This window comes from Dermacentor andersoni, chromosome 3, assembly GCF_023375885.2.
Source record: "Dermacentor andersoni chromosome 3, qqDerAnde1_hic_scaffold, whole genome shotgun sequence".
In the NCBI taxonomy this organism is placed as follows: Eukaryota; Metazoa; Arthropoda; class Arachnida; order Ixodida; family Ixodidae; genus Dermacentor; species Dermacentor andersoni.
Window position 1 is genome coordinate 237610808 of NC_092816.1, and position 25983 is coordinate 237636790.

Genomic DNA, 25983 nt, shown 5'->3' on the forward strand with positions numbered 1-25983 from the left:
ACACCAACTGGGCCAAGCACCATCACGTCACTAACAGTATCTGAAAGTTTGTGCAACACTTTAGCGGGCCCGTCCCAGTGAACTTCAAGCTTGTTCCTTCTTGAAGGTTTGAGGATCATTACCTGGTCTCCGGCGTTAAACGTACGAAGCGTCGCATTCTTGTTGTAATAGAATTTGGCGTTCTTTTGAGCTATTCAAATGTTCTTTCCGACTAGTTCTTGGGTTGCGCTTATCCGTTCCAGCAAATTTAGCACGTATTCAACCACTGTTGGACTCTCCCCTCTTTCCTCCCACATCTCTCTTAACATTCTCAGTAGAGAACGGAGTGTCCTCCCATACACTAGTTCTGCTGGCGAGAACCCTGTCGATTCATGTGGAACCGTTCGCAAAGTAAACAAAGTTGCCGGCAGACAGTTCTCCCAGTCCTCCTTGTGCTCGTAACAGAGCGCACGCAAAACTCGCTTAAGCACCGAATGCCACCTCTCTACACTGTTTCACTGAGGGTGATAGACAGAACTGTGTATTAACTTTACCCCGCACTTTTGCAAGAATGTGGAAGTCAGTGCGCTTGTGAATACTAACCCTTGATCTGCCTGAATTTTGGCTGGAAACCCAACTCGTGCAAACACTGTCAAAAGCGCGTCTACTACTTCGGTGGAACTGAGCTCTTTCAAAGGGATTGCTTCTGGAAACTTTGTAGCCGGACACAGCATGGTAAACAAGTACCTGAAGCCCGATTTTGCTTTTGGAAGAGGCCCTACCATGTCTATTACAAGTCGTCTGAAAGGCTCTGTTATTAAGGGTACTACCTTCAGTGGAGCTTTCCATGCCTCTCCTGGTTTACCAGAACGCTGGAAGGCGTCGCATGATCTTACAAAGTTTTCTACGTCTTTGAAACAGCTAGGCCAGTAGTATTCCATCAGAAATCTTTCCTTTGATTTGTTTATGCCTAGGTGGCCGGACCACCCGTTGCCATGACAGAGACTCAAAAGGTCCTCCATGTACTTAGTAGGTACGACTAACTGATCTAAAATCCTACCCTTTCGATCTCTGCAGTGCCAATACGACAATCCTCCTCTCTCATGTATCGTCACGTTGCGCCTAGCAATGCCTTCTTTAGCAGTGTCATGTAATTTAGCTAAGCTCTCATCATTCTTTTGCTCGGCTGCCAGTGACTCTCTATCCACACGTAAGAGCTGATCAAAGTTCTTTGAGGCCGGTGATAATAACGACCCTGTCTCACTTGTGAGTGCGTCAGCTTGCGCTTCCTGCAGGCTAGAACTTTGATACTCTAGTGCTACGCTCTCATTGAGCTGGCAAGCTGGCAAGCTCTCCTCAACTGTTCTTTTGTCCCTAGGGCCTAGCTCGAATTCGGGTATTGAAGTTATCCGCTGTTCTGCTTCCGCTGGAGGAGCTTGTGCATTTTCAGCCGAAAGCGACGCGATCTTACGAGCTTGGCCTCGGGTCAATGCCTGTACTATGCCCTCTCCCAGTTTGAGCCCTTTGTCACGCAGTAACTGATTCGAACGATTCGAAAAGATGTAAGGGTACTGCAGTGACAAAAATTTGGAAACTGCAGCCTCAGTCTCTAGCTCCCCGAATGGTGCACTGATTTTGACTTTGGCCATGGGCAGACACACGCCGTGTTCTTCTACCTGTTTTATCCATGCTACTTCTCCGGTGAAGTCATCTACCGTCACGTAAGACGGATGGACAATGTCGATCGTAGCGGCACTGTCTCTTAGCACTCGGCATGGTTTGCCATTAACTTGCAGGTCGTCACGATATGGACTTAGAAGTTCCATATTCTCGTCTTTTTCCTCCACGTAGGAGAAAACTACGCTAGGCTTCCCGCAGTTTACAGCTATATGTCCAAGTTTCTGGCATTTGTAACAGCGAATTGGTCTAAAAGATTCGAATTTTCTTTTCTGTTCTTTTTGTGCGGCTTCTCCGTTACGTTTCTCCTCGCTCTTTTCTGCGGGCTTTTCCGCCATGTCTACAGGCTCCGATCGCCTAGTCCGCACACCCCTTTTGAACGGAAATGGTTTCCGCGGTCCATTTCGACCGTCCAAGTTTCGTTCCTCGGCGTTCAACTTTCTACGGGTTGCGTACTCTTCGGCTAATTCAGCCGCCTTTTCCACAGTGTTTACATTCCCTGTCTTGCACCCAGTTTCACAGCTTCGGGGATGATATTGTAAAACTGCTCTAGACACATGCATTCAATGATCATGTTTCTGCTGTCGGACGCTTCGGCACTTTTAAGCCACTCGACTAGGTTGGCCTTTAAGCTATATGCAAACTCCGGATATCCCTCGCTATCTTTCTTGCCTGTGCTCCTAAACCTTTGCCGAAAAGCTTCGGCTGAAAGGCGGTATTTCTTCAAGAGACTAGCCTTAACTTTTGCATAATCATATGCATCCTGTGCGCTCCGTCTGGCGATTACTTCCGCCGCCTCACACGGCAACATAGACAGAAATCGCTGTGGCCATGTACTCGAGCCGAAGTTCATCTTCTCGCAAGTCCTTTCAAAATTGCTTAGGAACAAGCCTATGTCGGTCCCGACCTCAAATGGCTTTAATAGCCTGTCCATGCGGTACGATTCTGCCTGACTTGATCGTTCCAGAGCGCCTTCACTTCCTTGAGACAATTCCAAACGTTTGCTTTCAAGTTCAAGTTGCATGTTTTTTAACTCGCGATCTTTATCGCGTTCCTCTCTCTCTCTTTCCCGTTCTTCTCTGTCCCGTTGTTCTCTGTCCCGTTCTTCTCTTCCTCTTTCACGTTTCTCTCTCTTTTTGAGAAGTTCCAATCCCATTTCAATTTCTTCCTCACTGGCCTGATTGGAAATTATCTCCAATAATTCTGATTTGAGCATATCCTTGCGTACATCTAGGCCCAGTTCCTCACCAACAATCAACAACTCGTCTCTCAGCAGTGTCCTTAACTCCATGATTGCTGCTTTACTGCCTTGATCCTGCTCTCTAAATCTAGCTAGGAAAACACAACCTAGCTAACACTCAACAATCTAGCTTCCCTACTGTTCTAAATAGAACCACCACAAAATGAAGCCTAGAGAGTCAAAGCAAGAACCAAGCACTCACCGCAGATACAGTACCACGTCGCAAAGTCCATCTCACCGCTGTCCAGCCAGTAGAATTTGATTGTCCAGCCACTAGAAGTACAACTGTATATGTCTTGTGTCAGTAGTGCCATGTTTTTCCTATTCTGAAGTTTCGTAAAACACGTAACGCTACAGCGCCAACATAACACACTCAACAAAGCAAGGTCCAAGCGGTCAAAACATGCTCTTTCAACGTTACGATGCTGTCGCTTTCTGGTGAGGGCTTCGACGCCACATCATCATCATCATCATCATCATCTGCCTGGTTATGCCCACTGCAGGGCAAAGGCCTCTCCCATACTTCTCCAACTACCCCGGTCATGTACTAATTGTGGCCTTGTTGTCCCTGCAAGCTTCTTAATCTCTTGCGCCCACCTAACTTTCCGCCGCCCCCTGCTACGCTTCCCTTCCCTTGGAATCCAGTCCATAACCCTTAATGACCATCGGTTATCTTCCCTCCTCCTTACATGTCCTGCCCATGCCCATTTCTTTTACTTGATTTCAACTAAGATGTCATTAACTCGCGTTTGTTCCCTCACCCAATCTGCTCTTTTCTTATCCCTTAACGTTACACCTATCATTCTTCTTTCCATAGCTCGTTGCGTCGTCCTCAATTTAAGTAGAACCCTTTTCAGAAGCCTCCAGGTTTCTGCACCGTACGTGAGTACTGGTAACACACAGCTGTTATACACTTTTCTCTTGAGGGATAATGACAACCTGCTGTTCATGATCTGAGAATGCCTGCCAAAAGCAGCCCAGCCCATTCTTATTCTTCTGAGTATTTCAGTCTCATGATCCGGATCCGCGGTCACTACCTGTCTTAAGTAGATGTATTCCCTTACCACTTCCAGTGCCTCGCTACCTATTGTAAACTGTTGATCTCTTCCGAGACTGTTAAACAGTACTTTAGTTTTCTGCAGATAAATTTTTAGACCCACCCTTCTGCTTTGCTTCTCCAGGTCAGTGAGCATGCATTGCAGTTGGTCCTTTGAGTTACTAAGCAAGGCAATGTCATCAGCGAATCGCAAGTTACTAAGGTATTCTCCATTAACTCTTATCCCCAATTCTTCCCAATCCAGGTCTCTGAATACCTCCTGTAAACACGCTGTGAATAGCATTGGAGAGATCGTATCTGCCTGCCTGGCGCTTTTCTTTATTGGTATTTTGTTGCTTTCTTTATGGAGGACTACGGTGGCTGTGGAGGCGCTACAGATATATTTCAGTGTTTTTACATACGGCTCGTCTACACCCTGATTCCGTAATGCCTCCTTGACTGCTGAGTTTTCGACTGAATCAAACGCTTTCTCGTAATCAATGAAAGCTATATATAAGGGTTGGTTATATTCCGCACATTTCTCTATCACCTGATTGATAGTGAGAATATGGTCTATTGTTGAGTATCCTTTACGGAATCCTGCCTGGTCCTTTGGTTGACAGAAGTCTATGGTGTTCCTGGTACATTTTGCGATTACTTTAGTAAATACTTTGTAGGTAACGGACAATAAGCTGAAGGGTCTGTAATTTTTCAAGTCTTTGGCGTCCCCTTTCTTATGGATTAGCGTTATGTTAGCGTTCTTCCAAGATTCCGGTACGCTCGAAGTCATGAGGCATTGCGTATACAGGGTGGCCAGTTTTTCTAGAACAATCTGCCCACCATCCTTCAACAAATCTGCTGTTACCTGATCCTCCCCAGCTGCCTTCCCCATTTGCATAGCTCCCAAGGCTTTCTTTACTTAAGGACGCCACACCGCGACACAAACATCGTCCCAGCCACTGGCGCCGCGCGCCATTTCGAGCAACAGAACAAAGGCAGAGAGCTTTTCGTTGCACTGTCCCACTGCAGGTTATAGCTATTACGCTTGGAGCGAAACCAAAACTGCCAAAAAATACTTGTAGGCTATTTCGCCAGACAACAGAACGCCAATCCGAAGCCTGTACTTTCCATCATTCCCATGATGGTTGAACGATCGCAGCGCCTGATTTCCCTCTAGTTATACTAATATGAAAGTCTATGGCGCCAACGTTTTTAGAACGATGTCTTGTGCGTTGCGTTTCATTGCACGTCGATTGTGATCACTTGGAAGCTGGGAAGCGGTGCACATGTGCCACTGTGATTATATTGAGGTGCTTAGTGCGTCATATTGTGCTGTTCTTGTGTTATGTTATAGACAACGCGGCGTGCACTCATTGCGTCGAAAGCGGGAACATGTTTTGTATAGTTTAGTTTGGTGGCAAAATTTCTTGCAGATGTGCTTGTGGCTTAGCAGTCACCAGAGAAGCCGCTGAATGCAATGCAGAGAGCGTGTTCACGCAAAAATTTGACAGGGGAGGCGTATTGTACCCTCCAACTCATTAAAGGGCTAGAGGAGGCTATCACGTTTTTAACAGCGATGCTATTTAAGATGGTGTTAGGCGAGCGAACGTGCGCAGCAAATCCTCGCTGAGCGATGACGTCATCGCGCGGGCCTGCACAGCTTCACCGGAGCTTTGCCTCGCCGTGCCGTACATAGGTCGCGCATGCGCAGTTGCGGATCTAACCCTGTAGTAACTCCGTCAAAGGGTTGACAGTATATTGAAATAAATAAATGAATAAATAGGCCGTGACGTCACCATGGCGGTATAACAGCCGCTCCGCTCCGCCGCCAAGGTCGATCTAAATAGGTCGCGAAGCTTCGGGCGAAAAGCGGTTCAGAACAAATTGTCACTGATATCAGCAAGGGTAGTTATGGGAGCAGCGATTGAAGCGCGACTATATTTGGAGAGAACAAACAATGGGAAAGAAAAAAAGTTTTTTTTTTTTGCAATTAAAGCGAGACACAGATCCATTCAACCAACATAAAATTCCTTATCAATTTTATATATGCGTGACGAGTAAAGAAAAAACAACTCTATTTTATCAATAAATACCTTTTTTCAGTGCCCATCCTAAGAGGGAGCGATAGCGGCGTTGACGGCGCTATCGCTGGCCAATCAATGTAGCTGTTGAAGTGTACAGAAAGGCGCGCTCGTAAAGTTTAGCTATTACAATACGCCCCCCTTAACACGTTGAGCTCTTTTGCTTGTCGACGTTTGTCTGAATTTGGTGACATAGGTAGCTTCACCGATTGTCAACCTGAAATCAAATTAAATTATAGGGTTTTGCGTGCCAAAACCACTTTCTGATTATGAGGCACACCGTAGTGGAGGACTCCGGAAATTTTGACCACCTAGCTTCTTTATCGTGCACCTAAATCTAAGTACACGGGTGTTTTCGCATTTCGCGTCCATCGAAATACGGCCGCCGCGGCCGGCATTCGATCCCGCGACCTCGTGCTCAGGAGCCCAACACCATATAGCCACTGAGCAACCACGGCGGATAGATTCTCAACCTGTTTATTCAAAAGTAGTAAGTTACGACCGCCAGATAATTGTTTACTTTAGTTGTTTTCGTGCGACTACGGAGGTCAACGGGCTTGGCGTGCAACAATAGAACCACCATACTACACCTAAAGCTTTCGTCGGCCTCAAAAGAAAGTATGTTCTGTTCGGGGGTGCGATTTCGACACCCGTACGGCTGACCCTTTCTTGCATCGCTTTCCGCGCTGAAAGCTCGAAACGCCGATCAAGTCGGATGGCGGGGCATTTAAATATACAGCGCTAATGGCAGACCACCAAAACAAATTTTGGACCATTGAGAACAAAATGACGTCACTTCTGTTTTTGACGGATACGGCGTCAGATTGCTTTTTTCTTCCGCCGGAAGTGTTCCCTCTTCGTGCAGATGGCGCTAAGCCCCATGAACCGCCATGTTTTGAACGGATGGAAGCTTCGCTACCAGCTATATTTAACTTGCCACCGCCGCGCCGAAAGAACAGCCAGGTCATCCACGAAGGGAGAGACGGGGCGACACATGAAGAGCGTCACTCCCGAAGAAGGACGGCGCGAAAGCCGCCACGCCGCTACTCGAGAACGGATGCGACGACTTCGTCCAATCCCGAACGTCGCGCCGGTGAAGCGGCGGCGAAACGTCAGCGACTTGCAGAAGAGCGACACAACACATTGTACGTACTTTAATGACCGAGTGTTCATTGCTCTTTCGGGGGCTAACGACGACACCACGCAGAAAACTTGGCCGAGTCTCCCAGCATAACCAAGCATAAATTTAGCCGAACCAAGAATAACCTAGTTGGGACCGCCAGCTTCGCTCCTTGCCCAATCTCTTGGCGCCACCAGTGCGAAGCTGCCCCAAATCTTTGAACAAGGACAAGTATCTTTGAAGCCTACTGCTAGGCTCTCTCTGATGTGTGCATGTGGATTACTGTACTATGTAATAAAGTGCTTCCTCTCGTCTTCTAGACCTGTACAACAAAAGCAGTGATGGAAAATATTTAGTGCATGTTGAGGTTCACCAAAGCGCACACATATGTAGCTAATTTTTTTTTTTTTTTTACAATGCTAAAGATTTCTAAAGGGCATGTTGCTGGCGCATGCGGTCGCGGAGAGTGAACTGAACGACGTGGTGATGTCATTCCCAGATTCATTGCGGGCAGCCCCAGCGTTGTTTTTGTCTGTTTGCGTGTACAAATTTCTCTTCGACCAATGACTGTACTTGGGGTAGATGAGCGAATGAAAAAAAGAAATGTGGAAGGCGGCGTTTGTTGTGTTCCTGGTCTATGTTCTCTTGCGCTGACACCAACCCTTTTAGCAAAAACCAACGCGTCCATGGTGGCCTACAAATGTGATCTCGCTCCATTTTAAATCGTATGGCTTAACAATTGCGGCGCGTTCTGGTGTTGCAAATAACGCATCTTTCCATTGTCTGCTCTCGGAAGAAGTGTCGCCCTTTTTAATAATGCATCTCTGAGCTCCAAACACTTCGTGATGTTTGCACCGCGCATTACATTGAAAATTCAAACGCGACGCAAAGTGAACGCGAAGCGCGTGCTAGGTGCCATGCGCTGCCCCCTTCAAAAGTCGCCAAAGCTGCGCACCAGCTGGGAGTAGCGCGATCAACGACTTTCATCGCTCCTCTGTGCGCCCCGACGACTCCCGCCCGTCACACTGCCCCCTTCAACACACTATAGTGGCGCTTCTCAACATAAGACTCCTGAAACTTGATAAAGTAGCGACACTCTCTGCCTTCACTCCTCTTCGTTTCTCCTCTCTTTGGCGCTCCCTCCCAGACCATGGCACCGCCTACTAGGCTTGAGCGTAGGAGAGGACATTTTGCAGAGTGAATGCATGCATAGCAAGGTGGTGCATTTTAAGCGTTCGCGTTGGCTTTCTAGCTCCGAGTAACGTCGTGTACAGCAAAGAATATCTATAAGGAGGGCTATACCAATTCCGTGACGGTAGCACATTTTTTTTTCTTTTTTGATAACTATCTTTGAAAGTATCTAAACGACCACTAACCCCTCCTGTGTGCTACAATTAGGTATGCAATATTTGTCAAGCGCGTGTCACAAGATCTGGCTACGAATGGTTGTAAATAGCACGTTTATGATCGAACGACAACGTCCTGGGCTCCAGCAAGCCCTCAGTAGAACCTAAATATTCCGCGCAGTCCTTACCATGCGAATTCGCGGCGCGCATCAGCTATGGCGCACATAGGTGGCAGAGGGCACGAACGCACCAACCTAAGTGTCCTACTGAAAGTGCGTCTCAGAGACCTAGTGGCCGTACGGACCAATAATTCGTGCGACCGAACGAACGAACGAGCGTGCGAACGACTAAACGAATGGGCAAATGACTAAACCAACGACAACTAAACCGGCCATTGAACGCGCAGGCGTTTTCCTTGCGAGTGTTTCACCGCCGCATCTTAGCCTTCGCACAGATGACGCCAGTTAGCACGTTCGTCTCAAAGACCTACAATGCTGTCGTTCGGTGACGAACGCACCCCGTAACTCGGTTTCGGGAGAGCACGCACATTTTTCCTTCGTATCGCAGATCCACGGGGCGACCGCCAACGACGAACACGAACAAAAGAAGCAAACAAATGTATTTGCTTTAAAGAAGTCTAGTAAGTAACTACAAAAGACAGAGAATTGCTTTCTTAATATGAGTTTTCACGATCGAAACTCAAATTATGTCAAAAGTACTGCGCTAAATCTTAAAGGTATCGTAATCACGTTTTCGCGCACAGCCTCGCGTGCCAGTTTTGTACGGCTGTTGGCGTACAAAACGATGAAGCGCTCATATAAACAAAGTAAACGTCACGTAGGAATCATGATAATGCGTGCAGAAAAATGGCACCATTCTTAGGGAAACTGCGCAATATCTGCTGCGTTATAGCCTGCAACAAATTACGCAAGCCTGGCACACACTTCCTATGAGAGACTCGCAACTTGCCTGGCGTAGTCGCGTGGAAAATGTTAGTTTGAAGCGCTCTCTCCTAAGTCAATGAATCCCTGTCTTTATTCTTAAGCCGTCGCGCCGCTACCGCGAAGAGCTTCTTGCCTTCGCTGAAACTATTTTGGCATCCGAAAGCGCAGCACGTCATGGTGAGAAAAAATGTCGTAATGAGACGTCGCACTTGCCCAAAACTTAGTCCAAGGCGTTCACAAACCAAAACAACACGGAAGAGCAACGGCGTCAACAGGCGCTCCTCGCCAGTCGGTACACGCTCCTCAATCGAAAATGGCGGTGGAACGCGACTCTCAAACTTAGCCGGCGTGAGGGCCCACGTGATGCCATTAGGCCAATAGCGACACGGCCGCGGCCAGGGGGCATTCTTCAAAGCATGTCGCTACTTTGAGGATCCGAACATAATCTTAACAAGTGCACAAGCTCTGCGCAGCGCAGTTTGAGAGAAGTACGCCGAACAAGAGCTTTCTCTGCAAGGTCCAGTGTGATGGATGAGGGGCGCCTTCGTCACTGAAATCTGCAGCGAAACTCTTGTAATACGCCATTTTACCTTGATAGCTCATGAGAGTCTCGCGTACACCGGTTTCGGCAACACGTTTGATCTATACAATTTTTTTTCGTTGCTTCTGCTGTGAGGGCGTATTTTGAACACCTTCCATTTTTGAAACGAATTTCTTGTCATAATTATCGGGGGAGTTAAAACGGCCTTCATGTAATACAGAACATTGGCAGGTTGTTTCAGCGTTCTTCTGGCAATGCATTGCATATTTAAAGCAAGTTAAGCAGGCTCCGAAAGAAAAGGTGTGCATTTTTGCGCGCGCAAGTTTTAATTGTGTCACCGCGAGTCTACAAAATGTTCGGCTTATTTCTTAACACATTTTGCCAGATGGACTGCACCGGTATGCCTTTCTCGTTCACTGCGTCCAGGCAACAGTGTTGCATATGTCCACAGAAAACCCGGTGGAAGTTCATCTCGAAACTAAATGTACTCTATACACGCGCGCAAGGTGCTGAAAAACACATTTGTTTTCATGATTTTGTGACACTGTTACGTTCTCTTGTTACATTTGCTTACATTGTTAGATAAATGTCCGAGATATGAAACCGTGTGACGTGTTCTCCTTACGCCACTTCTAAGAGGATACGTTGCAATATGTATGTCGTTCGGTCTTACTCCTGCTTGTCAGCTGCATCAACGCGGCATCCACGCTGTATCAGCAGGTCGCAAGTCGATGCCTGTTCACCAATGACAGCCCTGTAACGAAACAAATGAACGGGCGTCCAGTACCAATTAAAATGCAGTGCTCATGCTACTTATTAGAAGAATCTATACAGAAGCGCCTAATTAATAGATGCGGCTTTGCACTCTAAGCACGGTAACGTATAATAGAAGTGCGCATTTTCACAATTTTGTATACATATAAATACATGTTACGTTTCAAGATTTTTGCATGATTTTACATTACTTTGTACTCGTATTTATTATTTAATTGTTGGCTAATGACTGCCTTTCGTATTCAGCATGTTTTAATGGACTGAACACTATTAACACCGTTCAATAACACGTCTTTCCCCAATGAAACAGTAATTACTTTGAAAAGTTTCTTTTTCTCAATTAGTGTAACCCGCCCAAATTCTGGTGGATCCCTCAGGTATATGCCCAGCAACAATCGACTGTCGGAATCGACTGTCGGCTATTTCGGAAGCAGCGACTACATGAGTTTGAAGCGAACGAGCTTCTGGCTGCCATGCCCTTCTTGGGGTTACCTGAGAACACAGGGAAAATATGCTGTGGTTGAACACGGTTAAACCAAGTCAGTCGAGCGATAGCAAAGTTTTGCTTGCTCGGGGAGCGGATAAGGACGCTGCTCGGAGCGGCAGCAGCAGCGAGCGAATTGACGACCTTGATGCTGCGTCTCGCTTCAACGCGAACTAAAAAAGCACAGCGCATACGAAGCTACCAGGCCTGGACGCGCTTTGTACACATCGTAGATCGCATTGAACATATTGTTGCAGGGATGTTGGGAGTATAGAAAGACTATTTACAATATAAATGCAAAATGAGTCAGAGTAGTTAAGATGGCTGAGCACCAACAACACACCGCAGCCAGAGTCTCGCGATCTTCATCTTCCACCCTCTTCTATCATCCTTCCGTAACAGGACCTTTGGGAGGTGAAGTGCCGTCTCGGCGCATGGTATGGCGAAGAATTGCGAGCGAAGTATGGCTTCAGCCACGAAACGTGCACAACGTCAACGGTCGTCGAACTTGAGGATGCATCAAACTGTAGCGGCGAAATCTCGCAATTTACGTCTTCATAAGGCCCTGCGTAGCGAGAGAGAAGCTTCTGGGAGAGGCCAACCCGACGACATGGGGCCCTATAACGTAAAACTATTCCGATATGTTTTTATTCCAATCTCCTGACGTCAAATTTGCGTAACCGCCGACGCAAGCATCGGGCGGTCACCCGCAGGGTCGTCTGAACAGACCAATCAAACGCTCTCCTCGTTCATAGGCGGTCACATTTGTTTGGTTGAAAAACGAATAACATTGCCTACACTGAGCGGCTTGTCTTAAATAATTGGCTCACAAGAGGCGAGGAGCACGCTCAAGTGGAGAGGAATTCGATAGGGCCGAGCCACTGCACCGAAAATCGATAACCAAATGAAGAGGGTGGTGCCGGCGTCTGCGATTGGTCCGCTTTCCCTTACTTTGCTCGCTGCGGCTTGTCGACAATCGCGGCGGCATGTAATGGAAGCTTAAGAATGACGCTAAAACGAATCCTCAGCAAAGAAGAGTCGGCAGAACGAGGTCGTAAACGTGCCGAAAGTGCTCAAAAACCTTACACGGCCACGCGAAAAGCTTTATTACACGCAAATAAACCCATGCTCTCCGACAGGTGCGAGTAGCCAGTGCCTGAGCGATCGGCGGCAGCCATTTTTATTCATTTCGGAACGGGGTAGCCTGCGGCTATTCAGAAGAAAATTCAGTTTTGTTCGGCATATTAATGCATCTTTATCGCCTACACGTCACTTTGACGCGGTGAGTTTTGGTGGTTTTGTTACGTCGCGTGAGAGGCAGGTGAAGTGGGCGCAGCCCGAAAACTTTTGACCAATAGCCGAGGGCTAATGGCGCAGAAGCATCGAATCAGAAATAACTATTTTTTTTTTGCTCGGTCAAATCATGCATAATCAGTGTGTACACGTCATATCAGATGGGGAGCTATCGCGGTTTTCGTGACGCCGCGTGACAGACAGGTGAAGTGGGGATGGTCCAAAAAAGGTTTTGACCAGTCGTGGTGGGCTGATTGCAGAATTGGAATAGAAACATTTTGCATAGTTTTACGTTATAGCGCCCATGGTGACCACAGGAGCAACGAAGCACCTGGTACGTCGCGATGGCACCTGTCATAACGCTCTTTTTGTATATGCTGCAAGGCTAATAAACGAGATAGGGCGACTTGACGTGCCATGTGAGCGCGATCGATAACTTGACGAGCGTACTCAGTTGCAACACGTGGCACAGAAGGGAGGATGGTGTGAAACGGCAATGTGGGGTCGCGACCATACAAAAGATAAAAGGGTGAATATCCTTCGGTGTCATGCCGCGACGAGTTATACGGGAACGTCACGTAAGCCAGCGTCGCGTCCCAGTCACGGTGATCTTTGTAGACGTACATCGACAGGATCTCTCTGTTTGTTCGATTGAAACGTTCCGCAAGAGCATTCGTTTGTCGGTGGTAGGCGGTGGACAGCTTGTGCTTAGTGGCACAAGAGCGCAGGAGGTCGTCGACAACTCAATTCAATTCAATTCAATTCAGCTTTATTCAACATCTGCGAGATGTTTGGAGCATGGACAAAAAGCCTGAAAAGCCTTGACTGGGTCCGTGCGCCATAGCATGGCATACAGTGGCATCAATGCCATACAAAAAGTAGAGGAGAAAATCAATTTGCAGGAAATGCGAAAACCACAGAAAATACAAAATCAATGCAAACAGCAAGCAAATATGTGCGTAAAGAAAATCCACGAATATACAAAAACATCATGGGAAATTCACTGGGTCAGAAACGAGAAAAAAAAAGTATAGGAAATACAAGTAGCGTTTCAGAAAAAAAACATTGAACAATGGAGTTATACATATATGTTGCGTAGCTGATTCTAAAAGATCAATTCGATATCAGTGCCATATTTATCCAACCCTGTTAACAAGGTCGGTAATGTGTACTTTAATATTTGCTTACCGTAGGTCGTGCGGCTCTAGACAAGAACGAGCGGCCGCCGTCTGTAAGTAAGAGTCGAGGTGCACCGTGGTGGAGAATGACGTCGTGGAGGAGAAAATCGGCGACGTTTGTTGCGCAACTAGTCGGCAACGCCTTTGTTATCGCGTAGCGTGTCTGCTAACTAGTAGTGACGGCGATCCACTTATTTCCTCTAGTCTTCGTCGGAAAAGGGCCAAGCAGGTCAAGGCCTACGCGAAAGAACGGTTCCGAAAGAACTTCAATTATTGGATGGAGTCGTCCGACAGGTGGCAGGGGAGGTTTCTTCCGGCGCTGACACAATTCGTAATTTGCCATATAGCAACGCACAGAGCGTTAGAGACCCGGCCAGGGGGAACGGCGTCGTACGCGGTCGTATGTACACATAACTTCAAGGTGTCCCGCCGTCGGTGCATTGTGAAGTTGCTCGAGAGCGACGCATGGCAGATAACGAGGAACGACAAGGAGCAACTCAGGGCCGTCAGGGTTGATATTTCGGCGGTAGAGGATGCCGTCGTGCAGCACGAACCTGCAGCAGGCGCCATCAGTGCTGCCAGATTGCCCTCCGGCGATGATGGGCTGTAAGGATTCGTCGCGTTGTTGTTCAGCGCGCATGTCAGTCATGCCCGTAAAAGCCATCACGCAGGTCATTGGATCATGCGCAGCAGGATCGGGGGCATCCACGGGGTCACCAGAGAGGCACTCAGAGTTCTTGTGGAGGCGTTCAGTCTTGTAATTGACAATAAATGAAAATTCCTGGAGCCGCAAAGCCCAGCGACCAAGACGTCCTGTCGGGTCCCGGAGGGAAGACAGCCAGCAAAGTGCATGGTGGTCTGTAACGACCGAAAACGTGCCGCCGTACAAATATGGCCGGAGCTTGGCGACAGCCCAAACTAAAGCCAAGCACTCCCGCCCGGAGATGGAGTAATTTCTCTCGGCAGGCGGCTGGCGTAAACTATCACGCACTCGGCACCATTCTGTTGTTGGGCGAGAACAGAGCCGATGCCATGGCCGCTTGCTTAAGCGTGGACTTCAGTTGGCGCAGATGGATCAAAGTGGGCAAGTATGGGAGGGGTGGTCAGAAACCCGATGAGAGCGGCGAACGCGTGAGCCTGCTCCGAGCCCCATGAGAACGGCGTGTTCTTTAGGAGATCTGTCAAAGGCCTCAACTAACACAGAAGAGCGACAGCGGCTCAGGAGCAGAACCGCAACTGACTTTATTGCCAAGAACGGCTTGTTCTTATACATAGAACGCTATGACGCTACAGGGCCATGTGACGATATCGCACCATATAGTTCGATATCACAAGACGTCGCACACAAAGCTTGCGCTACGACAGGCGGAGCAACGTCGGCGAAGTTTTTGACGAAACGGCGAAAGTAAGAACAAAGGTCGACGAAGCAGCGCATGTCAGAAGCAGCACGTGGCACAGGGAAACTGCGCACGGCGCGAACTTTTTCCGCATATGGTTGGACACCGAATGCGTCAATGAGGTGTCCCAACACGGAAATCTGACGGCTCCCGAATTGACACTTCCTGGAGTTCAGATGGAGGTCGGCTTTTCGGAAGACTGGAAGAATGGCAGCGAGTCGGGTAAGATGGCTGCCGAACGTGGGAGAAAAGCAATAATGTTGTCAAGGTAACGAAGACAGGTGGTCGATTTGTAGCCTCGCAGAATATAGTCCATCATACGCTCAAATGTCGCAGCAGCATTGCATAGGCCAAAGGGCATGGCTTTGTACTGATATAAGCCATCCGGCGTGATGAAGGCCGTCTTTTCGCGGTCTATTTCATCAACTGAACTCTGCCACAGCCGGATCGAAGATCGATGGACGAGAAGTATTTAGCTCTGTGCAAGCAGTTCAAGACGTCATCGATGCATGGTAACGGGTAGACGTCCTTTCGCGTGATCTTGTGTACGTGGCGATAATCGACGCAAAAACGCCAGAAACCGACTTTCTTTTTCACAAGGACGACAGACGAAGCCCAAGGGCTGGCTCATGGCTCGATGACTACTTTTGCGGAGCATTTTGTCCACTTCTGATTGGATGACTCGACGTTCAGCATGCGATACACGATAGGGACGCCGACGAATAGGATTCGTGTCTCCTGTGTTTATAGGATAGTGAACAAGAGATGTTTGGTGTAAAGGCCTGTCGCCGAAATCAAAGATGTCACTGTATGATTCAAGCAGGAGACATATGTGCGTGGCCTGTGAAAAGGTGAGGTCAGGTGCAATCATTTTCGCGAAGTCATCCGTTAAGGAACCAGAGCTGTGTGCTGCAATTTGCAGTAATAAACCATTCTCGGCATTGAGACTCTCAATGTAAAATTCGGAACCACCAGAAACGCTGGCGAAGAACGTGCCGGCCGAAATCACTTGACGGCACAGGCTCAAATTCACAAGCGGTAGAAGGACGTCGTAATTAGAAACCGTGACCAGCGTATGCGGAACAGCAATGTTCTGGTTCAAAAGCACGTCGATGATGGGGCATTAACGAGTTCTAACTGAAGAACGCCGGTCGTGCAGTCAATGAGAGCAGAATGAGTGGATAAAAAGCACAATCCAAGGATAACGTCGTGAGGGCAGTTGTCTATCACAGCAAATAGAACAGAATTAGGACGGCCGCCTATATTTAACGCGCAGTACACATTCCAGGAACAACGAGCACGCCTCCGTCGGCCACACGAATCACTCGGGCAGCTGCTCTGGTGAGGACCTTCTTTAGACGTCTACCTAGGCTAGCACTTATAACAGATATGTAGGATCCAGTGTCGACGAGTGCTTGGACATTTTCGCCGCCTATTTTAACGTCAATTACATTTCTCCTTGTGGGCACTGACAGACGATTTGCTGCAGTAGTAGGCAATGCAGCACCACCTCCGAGGGCTGCATTTCTTAGTTTTCCGAAAGGGTGGGGCCAAAAGGCACAGGGGTCGATAGGTGACGCGTTTGCGGCGAACGAGACTGGTGTCCGCGCGGCGATTGTGAGCGACTGTACCACATGTTCTTAGCAGAGTTGTCGGCGCTGCTTGACTCGGCGGTGGGCGAAACATTGTGGGCATTTCCATCAAAACGGCTTAGGCTGGTCGGCGTGCGAGGTATTGATTGCCACAAGTTGAGGCAGTATCAGGTGACATGACCAATGCGGCGATAGGTGAAACATATCTGCTGGTTGTCCGCAGTTCTCCACTCAGTCGGGTTGCAGAAGGGCGTTGGTTAGCTCTGGGATTGGCGACAGCCCATACAGAATGTAAACCCATGTTTTCAAGTTTATGGCGAACGATGGCTTCCACCAGGGGAACTGAAAAAGTCGTAGCATCAGGGCTACGAAAACAGAAAGCTGCGGGCGCGATCGCATCCAGTTCATGTGGAACGATTCGCACCACGTCCTCTGATGGCGACGCACACTGCTGTGCGGGTTTATCTTCACACGTCGACGTTGCGGCAGTATTGGGAAGTCTGGCGAATGGTTGCAAGACGTGTTGGCCTTTGGCCTGCTCGAATTGTCGGCACTCGATGATAGCATCAACCTGAGAACAGCTTTTGCACGAACAGATTAAAGGCGTTGTCAGCAATGCCCTTAAGCACGTGCCCGACCTTCTCAGCTTCGGTCATGTTACGACAAAGTTCTGTCCTGTTACGTCATGTTACGACAAAGTGCCAGCACGTCCTGGATGTACGAGACATAGGACTCCATGGGGTATTCGGCACGGAAGGCCAGTTCCTGCTTTGCGGCAATTTTACGGCCGGCTGGTTTGCCAAACAACTCTGTCAACTTCTCTTTGCATTGGTCCCAGCTTGTTAGCTCCTTTTCGTGGTTTTTGTACCACACCTTCGCCGTGCCTCTTAGGTAGAACAACAGGTTAGCTAGCATAAGCGTAGGGTCCCATCTGTTGATTCCACTCACGCGTTCGTACATGGGCACGTTGCAAGTGCTAGGCGGCGCCCTGTCTTTCCAACCCCTAGCGCCATCTGACGAACAGTTGCGCGAATGCGGTAGGATTACTCACGGCGTCAGCAGCTCGCGCTGCGTGTTTGGCGCCCTGTCAATCGGTAGCGATGGTGCGAAACAGCGTGCCGATATTAATTTTAACCGAGTTTCGGAAATTACAAGACCTTGACAGCTTTTTTCATGAAAAGAATTTAGAGAAAGGAAGTCGTCTATGCTAAGTGGGGCACGTCTACGACGTGAGGGAAGTGTTCAACTCGCACTGATCGGAAGTGACTGCTAGGTGTATTCCGCAAACGAAAAATAACGCACCAGCGAGATGCGTGAAGCTCAGCGTAAGTTACTTCGTTATCTACGGTGTGGACGCATGAAATTATAAGTGACATTGATTCTTGAAGATCGGCGACAGCAGACAAATCCTAGCGGGGAACTCGGATTGCCGGGCTGGCATCGCAGGGAAGTGCAAGGACGCCGCGGTAGTTACCCTGTACATACAGGACGGCAAATGCGAATCCAAAACGTCTCATCCAAGAACGTGGGGCGTACGAACGACTCGTAAGACCTACCTGAGGTATTCCAACATTGCTCTCCCCAAACACAAAAAAAGGTGAGGAACTTACCAGTTGTGTTAGACTATGCTGGGAAAATATTTTCACCCAAGTTACTGGAAGTGCGATACTTTTATAATGCGATTTTTCAGTGCGTGCAAAGGAGGTTCCAATAAACCATGTGGTCAAAAAATTTGGTGATCTCAACTGCCCCTTAGTTGATGTGCTGGGAGCAGAAGGGTGCATGCCAGCTCTCTGCAATCCCTCCTCAAGTCTCTCAGCAAGCCCTAGCGCTGTTTGAATGGGAAAGGATCGGGAAAGAGTTCCACAGCTTTACTGCGGTACAGTGTGGAAACAAACTACTTTGTTTGCTGCATATGCTGGTACGCACAGCAGGTGTCCCGTTGCAGCCATCATTGCTGTAAAAGCAAAGAATTCAGCGTTAACGCACTTGGCATAACGCCGGAAGATAAAACAGCTTATGCCGTCGGACGAGCGCTTATCGAGTGTTGACGCCGTTCTGCTTCATACGGTCGGCTTGGAAACCTGTAAAACTTTGTTCCTCGTGAGTTGGGGTACGTGCTGTAGCAGCCCACTACGCAACAGCTCGTGTTGCAGTTCGCCATTGCTCAGAAAAGGCAACAGCTACGCGCGAAACAGTGCGCAGACAGGCTTTCCGAACGCAAGCGGGCCGGTCGTATCCTGCCGGTTCCGCGTTCGCCGCCGCGAGGGGCGCCCTAGTAGGCGCGGGAACTACGTTCGCAACCTGCCTATAGCCACCCGCTCTTCAACGTCGGCGCCATCGGTCCGCAAGAAAGTTCCATGATCCTTGCGTTGCACAACCACAACCGAAGGTGACAGCAACGTAGCTGGCGACGGTGACGTTGGAGGCGGCAACTACGTTGATGCCGCGTGCTCACCGTCATTCATGGTGCGGGCGGTGATGCGACGTCTACTGCGGAGCTCCGTTTCCAGCCGTGGTAGGCCGGCACCTCCCACCAATATGTCACGGGGATGTTGTATAGAAAGACTGTATTTACAATATATATGCAAGATGAGTCAGAGTAGTTAAGATGGCTGACCACCAACAACACGCAGCAGCCAGCGTCTTGCGATCTTCTTCTTCCTCTCTCTACTTGCATCCTTCCTTAACAATATGGGCGCCCACGCGGCGTACGAAGCAACCGCCGGAAGTCGCATGCTAAGTCCCAGTTCAACCTTGGCTGAGTTTCAAGGTTATATTTACGGAACCAGGCGTTTTCTGGGGTAGCACCTCGAGTAGTACATATATTGCTCTAAAACCTAAGAGGACAGACACTCCATGTATCGCATCATTATGGGTCTCGTGCATTTAGGAGTACAGGCTTGGGCTAGTTAGTTTGATATAGTTATCGGGCCCTGTTGTGATCGGCCGCTAGCGCGATTATGGGCAATGTGCCGACGGCTTCGTCAACATGGTTCTCAAAACGAATGATTTGTAGCGAGCACGGGAGTACCTCAGTCAGGAGAGGCTTGGGCAAATTAGTGCAAGGATACGGTCCATCACCTGTCAGCCGCCCAAAGTGACACGTCTACGCCTGGGACGAAGGTGTACGATCGAAGTCAGTGTACTATCCCCCTTCTCCTGTTTGTGCCAGTGTTCCCGACAAAGCTCCCTTCGGAAGGAAAGGGCAACAGAACTTCGGTTTGGTGAGACCTGATGCCATCGGTCTCCTGACGCCGGATTGGGCGAGGTGACTGAACAATGACCTCGCAGGGCAGAAAAAGAGCAACGCTCAGCGGGAGTGATCGGCTGCTACTTCTTCCTGAACTTTTTCTGTAGTACTTTGAATTGCCATGTAAATATGTAAGTACAAACTTGTTTGTTAGACGTCCTGGATATCGGGCCCAGCCCCACGTTCCCTTACTCTCCAGGAACAAAGTACATTCCATATCTTCGGAACCCCAGTCGCAACAGCCCATAGGCTTCAAGCGACGCGCACGAGAACACGACAAAAACAGTGCGTTAACGTCGAATTGAATTTTTATTTCCAGAAGTGACATATTCATATCTGAAACAGCACCGATTAGGGACAACCGGAAACAGACAATGTAAGTCGCCGCACGTGCAGTCTAGCAGATTGCAGGCAGGACTCAAAATTAAACGCGGGCTCGCTTCCTCAATTAATCTGCATCTCTGTACACCCCACAACATTCCTTAAACAATGGTTGCCAACCACAATCATCACAGAGCACAGATAAATGCCGGCCCCGATATTTTACCTATACTTGATAGGTGGGTAGAGAGCCACGGGACACATGGCTTCCAGCTCACAGCACACGATCTTCGTCAGCTGCTCTGAACGTTGCTGCCGCCGCGTAGGAGAGTGCTGTCGGTCTTCACAAGACGATGTTGCAGCCGCATTGGGCAGTCGTGCAAATGACTGATACGACGGCGTTTCACCTGCCCGAAACGCTTGAACCGTGATAATGTCCATAACCGAAGTACAGCTGTTACAAATGAGTAAATTGAAGGCGTCATCGGCGATACCTTTTACGACATGCCCGACTTTTTCATACTCCGGCATTTCAGCGTCGGCCTTGCAGCAGAGTGCCAGAAGGTCTTGTATATTCGAGTAAGCAGCAAATTGAGACGGGCTTGCTTTATCCTAATAAAAGCTAGAAAGTTCTTCTCGCTTCGCACATTAAAAATTTTGTATTATTGCCTTTTTCAAAACAATATGACTTACTGCGTGGAGTCCTGGGGACTTACGTATAACACGTACTTAAATGAAATAGTAATTTTAGAAAAAAAGAGCACTTCGAATAATATCACATAGTAAACACACAGATAGATCCGCTCCGCTCTTTCGTCACTTAGACATTACACCTTTCTTTGCTATCCGGGATTTCAAACTAGCTTGTGTGGTTATACATATACTAAACCATAACATCCCACTATCATCATCTGTTTTTGTATATTCATCTCGTCCAACTAGAAATTTTTTCAGTTGTCGTTTTAACCTTCCAGCTGTTAATAATGTGTACGGTAAAAGAATTATCGCCTATGCCACTGCTAAAATTTGGAACCAACTGCCTGCTAACTTAAACGTAGGTCAATTCTCAATCGCCGACATAAAAAAATTTTTCCGAAGCCAGCAATATTCGACTCCACTATAAGTCTGTGTTTTTTCTTTGATGCATTCTTCTTTTTATTTCTTTTATTTTTTATTTATTTTTTTATGTTGTCCTCCGAACTATTGTATAATCTCTTGAGCATTTCGCCTGCCTTTGTGTATAACTGTAGTATAACTGCTGTTACATGAATCCTGTGTAAAATACTGAGTTGTCTCGCTATAACGATTTTTTCGCACTTCCTGCATGGGCCCAAGTCTAGCCGAGAAGGCTAAGGGCCCAGATGGTTCACATGTATTTCTTATTAGTCGTCTGAATAAACTGATTTTTGAATTCGATTGAATTGAATATAGGCGACATAACCCTCGGTGGACGTTTGAACTCGTGACGTCAACTCTCTCTTGGAGACGACCTACATACCCAGTGGTTTTCCGAAGAGATCTCGCAGCTTCTGCTTGCCGGTATCTCCTATCACGGAGTTCTTGGTGTTTTTGAAACCACACTCACGCCGTTCCCGCCAAGTAAAAAATTATGTTCGTCAGCATCACTGTGAAATCCCATTTGCTGTGGTTGCTCGCCCGTCCATACATGTCCGGCGAGTCGTCGACGCAGGCGTCACCGAAGTAGGCACCGCCTCCTCCGACTTCAGTGAAGATCCGAAGCGGCGGCGACTGCGAAGCTCCGTTCTGAGTCATTACCCCGCGCCTCCACCAAATATTACGAAGAGGAAACCCGATGCACAAATGTGTGTACAACTATTTACACGGGGAAATGTCAGTGGTACTCGCGCAGGCTGGTACAAAGGTGCAGCTCCAGGAAGCATGTCAGCCAGCTTGTCTTATGAGCACGGGTGTCTAGAGGTTAACCATGATAACTGAAAAGTGTTCCTACTTGTGAAATGTTTTCAACGAAAACGCCTGTCTGGATGGGTTCAGTGCTCACCAGTGCAAGGCATTCCGGCCACCCGCGTCAACGCCGTGAGCGCCAAAATCCAGCAGGGCGATCACGCAGCTGGTGTGCCCCCCGCGGGCGGCCGCCATCAAGGGGCTCAGCTGACGCGACGACTCGGGGGCGCCGTCGTGATCCAGCAGCCACTGAAGCACCTCGAGGTTGCCTCTGCCAGCCGCCGCTTGCAGCGCTGCCGCTGCACACGTACACACACTCAGACTGCTTCCGCCCCCCCCCCCCCCCATAAAATATTCACAACCGCATCCAAACTGCCGCAGACCCATGTCTGCCTCCTACTTTACGCTACTTAAAAAAAGGTCGCAGTATCGCCCGAAGGCATTGACAGAGATACCAGAGTTTAGCGTTGCGCGTGAACTGGTCGGACGGTGCTCCAACAATATGCGGGTGCAACATGTTTGCGCGAGGCAGCACGCAAAGCAACTTATTATTATTATTATTATTATTATTACAGCGAAGCTGTATATGGCTAGGATTCCGTGCATTTTTGTTCACCTGAACAAAAGCTTTCATCGTCAATGGCTTATAACCCCCTAAGGCAGAGCCTACAAGCACTCAGCAACAGGAAGCGAACAGTGCTTACATTCTTAGGAATCACGCATACAGCACAGCATGCCGAAAACTGTCATTATCAATGGCGTCCTAGACCCGTAAGTAAACAAAATATGCAATGGCGCATATACCCGTGAGGCACAGGCGACAAGCACTCAGAAAATTGCAGCGAACAGTGTACACATTCTTTCTTTTTATTTCAAAACAGGAAAGGGGAAGCGAGGAGCAGGCTTGCAAATGCCACCGGAAATGCCTGCCTACTCTTCAAAAAGGAAGGGACAGAAGCATAGAACATCACGCACGCAACATACAGAAAAGCATACGTCTCCATAAAGAACAAGCTCAAAAAAACAAGCACCACACAATCGATGACAAGGCGCTCGTGATAGCAATGCGAAGCACGCAGCGCTCCCCGCAAACGTGTCCCGGTAGCGACTACTGCTGCGCAACGTGCCACGGTGACGACAGCATGCGACGTGGTGTGTGACGTCCCTAGCCTTTCGTATATAAAATAACCAGCCTGGCAACTGATTTCCGTGTCGTTGCAGCACCGATATGGGCCGCAGTGTGCTGCCAAATTACGATTACTCCCATTCCTAACGTTACTCTAACAAAGCACTACTACCACTACTCTAAAGCCATAAAGCATTGCATACCGCCCTCAGCAGTTGTAGTGGTGGTTTCCAACAGCTTCGCTGGTCATCTACCTTCACTGAGTGGAACGTTTTTTTTTTTTTTACTTTTTCATGCGTAGTACATTAGTATCGTCTGGTGTCCTCACTGAACAAAAGGAGGCAGCCTCGTTATGTTTGGCGACTGTAAGGTCAAGTTAATGGGTAATGTGTAGGTGAAGTTCAAAATAGATCGGTAATTGGGACTTTCGCAAGATATTACGTATGCAAGCACTCTAAAATGTTATGGACGCGTCTAACGACCTGAGAAGAATTGAGCCCGCGGCCCTGGCAGCACTGTAAGAGCCACCAAGAGTAAATATAGCGAAAATTGGTGGCATGCTATGGAAACTGCGAAGTCAAATACGGTTGTATCAAACACAGCCTTTGTAGAAAAATTCTTATTCAAGTGTTATATCGTGTGATATGGCCGCCATCAGTTATGCTTCCCAATGTGCCGTCATAATTGTAGCTTACAACAGGTTCATGTTTTGTGGAAACGGGAGCGGGGACATAGTAACTGCAATGTGCGACAAAATTTTTACGTTCCTGGTCCGGTTGGTACCGTTGCGAATAATCACTAAGGCGCCCTATTTCTTTGCTTATCTTCAGGCGCCATAACACGTTCCGGCTTGTTTTCAGCGATGCCCTCGTTGAACTAAACCAGGAATTTTGTTAATTGTTTAAATTTGACGAATATAAAGGGCGCGTTATGGGCAATATGTAGGTGAACTTCAAAGATAGGGGACTAATTATGACATTTGCTGTAAATTACAGATGCAAGTGAACCGGAACTTTATGAATGTGTTTTGCGAACAAAGAATTCATCCCCTTGACCTGGGAGAACTGCAAACACAACCGATATCAAATACAACGGAAGTGAGGGGGGGGGGGGGGGGGGGGGCAGGGAAGGAGGACACCACAGTATATGTTATTGCAAAGTAACGTGTCTGTTGATGAATTACTGGCTTTTCTATAAATTCCCAACAACAATTCCTCCGAAGCATTACATGTGGGCAACTTTTCGAACGGAACAGTCATATATATATATATGGGCAGCTGTTTAAACTATGCGATATAATTACAAGAAACTGAAACTTTTACTGCAGCTATTTGAAAGAAACAGCTTCGCTGGAAATCGGGCTGAAATTCTCGAAGGTCGCACACATCTGCTGTCGTTTATTATTATTTTTACTATTTCATTATATTGCCGCTAGTTGTCACGCGCCAGCGCTGAAAAAGAAGTGACTTGAAAGCGCGCTCGGCAAGAGGTGGGCGCTGAAGAAGAAGAAGCAGAGGCTGAGGACGCCAGCTTGAGTTTTGTGTACGCCATCCCATCTTGTACAACTGTCTGTCTCGCCGACGCCGGGTACATCTTCAATTGTCTTTTCGTGACAAAACTGGTGGAGGTGCGGGGTACGGTTCATCCGATGCCACAAACTCCTCCTGGTAGCCGGAGTACCAGCCCTATACTAGTGGACACCCCTGTTCACCGGGCCAGCAGGAGAATCCGAGGATTACCTCCGGAGCTTGATCACCTCTCCGCAACAACATCGACGCCCCCACGGACCAGTATGGAAGGAACATCGACGTCTCCATCGACCATTATGCAAGGTACGGCCACAACGGCCACTCAGTACCTGCTCCAGAATCTCAGAGTGCCGAAAGTGTTCCACGGGGATGTCTTCGAGGATGTTGAAGACTGGTTAGCCCAGTTTGAGCGCGTTGCTGAGATAAATGAATGGAGCGACGCGGCGAAGCTGAGAAACGTGTACTTCAGCTTGGAGGACGGTGCTCGCACTTGGTACGAGAACCGAGAAGGGCTCCTGAAATCGTGGCTCGAGTTCCGCCGTGCCTTGCTGGAGACATACACCAATGCTGATCGCCGCGAACGAGCCGAACGGGCGCTCCAATCCCGCATTCATCTGCCGAATGAGAGCGTGACGTCGTACGTAGAGGATATGACACGCCTCTTTCGTCGGGTGGACCCTACCATGTCAGAAGAAAAGAAGCTGCGCCATATAATGCGGGGAGTTAAAGAACAGCTATTAGCTGGCCTGGTTCGAAGCCCGCCGAAGACCGTGGGTGAATTCTTAACCGAAGCCACCACGATGGAAAAGATGCTGCACCATCGCTCAGCCTTCTATGAAAGGCAAATGAACGCTACTTCACCTTCGGACCAGCGCTCAGCTACGTATGACAGACACGCGAATGCTGCTTCACTGACGGACGCGGTTGCCTTTGGAAACCTGGACGTTCTCCGAGACCTTATCCGCTCTGTGGTTCGTGAGGAGCTTCAACGGCTCAGCTGCCCGCCTCAGCCCACGCTAGGTTCCATTTCTGCCCTTGTGAGTAACGAAGTGCAGCAAGCGATCCAAGGTCCCGTCCCAAGCAGCAATGCGCCGCCTGTGACAGCAGAGTTGCAGCGGCCGTCGTATGCGGAAGTTTTGGGGCGAGTCC

General features: G+C 48.5%; 1 protein-coding gene across 13 annotated transcripts in view; it reads right to left on the bottom strand.

The window, feature by feature from the left end:
- The window catches only part of LOC126536996 (uncharacterized), a 615291-nt gene that overhangs the window by 279541 nt on the left and 309767 nt on the right, over positions 1–25983 (bottom strand). For 8 of the 13 annotated variants that reach the window (XM_072287450.1, XM_072287452.1, XM_072287447.1 and 5 more), the window contains 2 exons: positions 22277–22478; positions 10638–10718 (listed from right to left, as the gene is read on the bottom strand). In XM_072287450.1, the coding sequence (XP_072143551.1) occupies positions 10638–10718; positions 22277–22478 (283 nt within the window). Of the gene's footprint in view, positions 1–3098; positions 3182–10637; positions 10719–22276; positions 22479–25983 lie in introns of all 13 variants that reach the window. The other 5 variants (XM_072287449.1, XM_072287443.1, XM_072287446.1 and 2 more) reach the window with 2 other exon arrangements.